The sequence below is a fragment of the Gavialis gangeticus genome, unplaced genomic scaffold (genome assembly GCF_001723915.1).
Source record: "Gavialis gangeticus isolate Ggan-Ray unplaced genomic scaffold, GavGan_comp1, whole genome shotgun sequence".
Taxonomy (NCBI): Eukaryota; Metazoa; Chordata; order Crocodylia; family Gavialidae; genus Gavialis; species Gavialis gangeticus.
The window spans coordinates 25,284,140-25,286,590 of record NW_017728993.1 but is presented as its reverse complement, the minus strand read 5'-3'; the positions used below and the strand labels follow the sequence as shown (position 1 = coordinate 25,286,590).

General features: G+C 45.4%; 1 protein-coding gene across 1 annotated transcript; it reads left to right on the top strand.

Annotated features, from left to right (window-relative positions):
* Window positions 1–1,660: 1,660 nt before the first annotated feature.
* Window positions 1,661–2,205, top strand: TMEM69 (transmembrane protein 69; the record flags this gene model as incomplete). The annotated part of the gene is given in 4 exon segments (XM_019528311.1): window positions 1,661–1,822; window positions 1,824–1,904; window positions 1,906–2,007; window positions 2,009–2,205. Coding segments are annotated over 4 exon segments (456 nt in total), but the record flags the coding sequence as incomplete, so codon positions are not given.
* Window positions 2,206–2,451: the final 246 nt, after the last annotated feature.

Genomic DNA, 2,451 nt, shown 5'->3' with positions numbered 1-2,451 from the left:
CATAGCAGAGCTTGGTTACCCTGCTGAGTACAAGCTACTGCCTGACTGGACTCTCATGATTTTGGGTTTTTTTTCCTTCTTTTATTCCTTTAGGCTGTGTGGCCGAGCTGTGTGGCCACCCAGCACGTCCACAGGTGGTGGGTAGTGGAATGACCTTCAGGGAAGGTTAGCTGTGAAATAAGCAATCGCAGACTTCACCAGGATGTGAGGAGAGCAGATGGCAATGCTTTCTCTCCTGAAAAGCCACACGCATCCTTTGACAGTACTACTGTGACATGGTGAGTAGAGGTCGCCACTGTAATAAGCCTGCCCAGCCCCCAGCCATGGGTCTGCAAGTCCTCAATGCTGAAGCAGGCGGAAGATGTTATAACTCAATGGCTGCAAAGGCAGACGAAGGCTGTAGCACAGTGGTTCCCAACCTTTTTTTTCCCCACGCCCTGCTGCTGGGAGTGGAGCGCGGGGGTGAGGGAGCTCCTGACATGCAGTGCAGCGCCGCTGGCATTGCCCCCACAACCCTCATTTGGGTTGCAACCCAGGGTTGGAAACCAGTGCTGTAGCGGAACAAGATCCCCAGTTGTCTTGGCCTCTTTGCCATTGCGTCAAAGTCCTATTCTGTTAAGAGCTGTATGGAAGCTGACACACAGCAGTTTCTCCCCAATAAAAAGATGTCTTCCATTTCCTTAAGGCCTGCTCATAAGGCAGATGTTTCCCCTTACAGTGCTGTTACTTCTCTGTGCCTTTCAAATTAAGTCTCTAAAGTACTTTGTCCAGAAATAATAAATAGAATGGAAAGGGACTTCTGTATTAAACACTATTGGCTTCTGTTTTATAGCAAACAGGTTTCATTTTCATCATTTAATTTTTCCAAGTGACTTTTCCTGCATTTGTACAGTGTATAAGAGTGCAAAGCATTTTTCTCCCTAAATGCTTGTCTGGTATCTGTCATTAGTCTGTTCCTCCATTTGAATCCCAGCTCAACTGTGTGGCTTCACCGTAGGCCTACTGCTACATCCATCACTAGCAACTGACTCCTGTTAACATTAGAATGTGTAAACCTGTGTTAGTTGCAACTGTACTGGTTAGTGGGATTGCATGGCTGTAACTACCAATGGATTTAGATATAAAGGATGAACCATGTCAGCTGGCACCTCAAAATTCCTCTTTATTGTAATGACATAGCCATGAAATTGTGACCTATAGACAAGACATTAAGATTAAATGTGTGACTTACTCCTTTCAATAGATATAAAGACAGGCCAGCGAGGTGGTGCTTAAGTGAAGGGAATAATAAAAAAAACCCAAAACTGTTTAATAGGGTATTTGACTCTTGTAAAAAGTTTTTAGAACATGGCTTAAATTCTAGACTGGGTACATCCAATTGGCTCTCCTAGCAAACACATGCTAGTTAGACGCTCCTAATAATTTCTGTCTTTGCAGCTCCAGAAGTTGCCTCTTCACAGACTGCTGCAACACCGAAAGAATAAGATCACTTGCTCTTCTCTCAGTCTCTACCTGCAGGGAACCTTGTCCCTTCCTTCAAAATGCCAACTCTTCATCCAGGCACTAGCATGCAAAACCATGGATTGGGGCTTCCACATCTCCCCTCACTACTTGAAGAAACCAGAACCCCAGAAAGTGGGTCTACTGTGATCCACTATGAAGACCACTAAAGAACTCTCCAAAGCCAGCCATTTACCTCAGACTTGTGGGGCTGATTCCATTTGTTTCAGTGCCAGAGGTAAAGGTCATCCAAAAGACTTACTACCCTGAGCTGGCATTTACTCAGGTTTCTTGTGAAGCCTGTATAATCTTTTTTCTAGATAGAAACCTAGTGGGGATTTGCTGTCCCAGAACGCAGCCCTACAAGTCCAGATTAGAGGAATTTGGCCATACGTACAGTTCCTCCTTTTAATAACCTGGTTTGCTTTACTCTTCAGAAATGACTTCAGTCAAGCTACAGTCATGTTGATAATTGGTTTAGGTTTAGTGAAACATTATGACCTTGCCCCTCCTTCCTACTTATCCCCATTGATTTAAAGCCCAAAGGGGAATTTTAACAGTGCTGGCTGTACTTTGCTGGCTGTACTTTGGCAGTGCTGGCTGGCATGGCATGGCATAGATGACCAATCTTCCAGAGAAGCAATTAAGTAACAGAGAAAAATAAGAGCAAATGAAAACATAACAACAACTCAACAGAAGAGACTTGTTATAGTTACATAGTTTCTAGGGTCGGAAGGGACCTGAGCAGATCATCTAGTCCGACCCCCTGCCATGGCAGGAAGAGCACTGGGGTCAAATGTGCCCAGTAAGGTGGTCATCCAACCTCCTCTTAAAAACCCCCAGGGTGGGAGCCTGCACCACCTCACTTGGAAGCTGGTTCCAGACTGTAGCCGCCCTGACCATGAAGTAGCGCCTCCTGATGTCCAACTTAAACCTTCCCTCCGCCAGCTT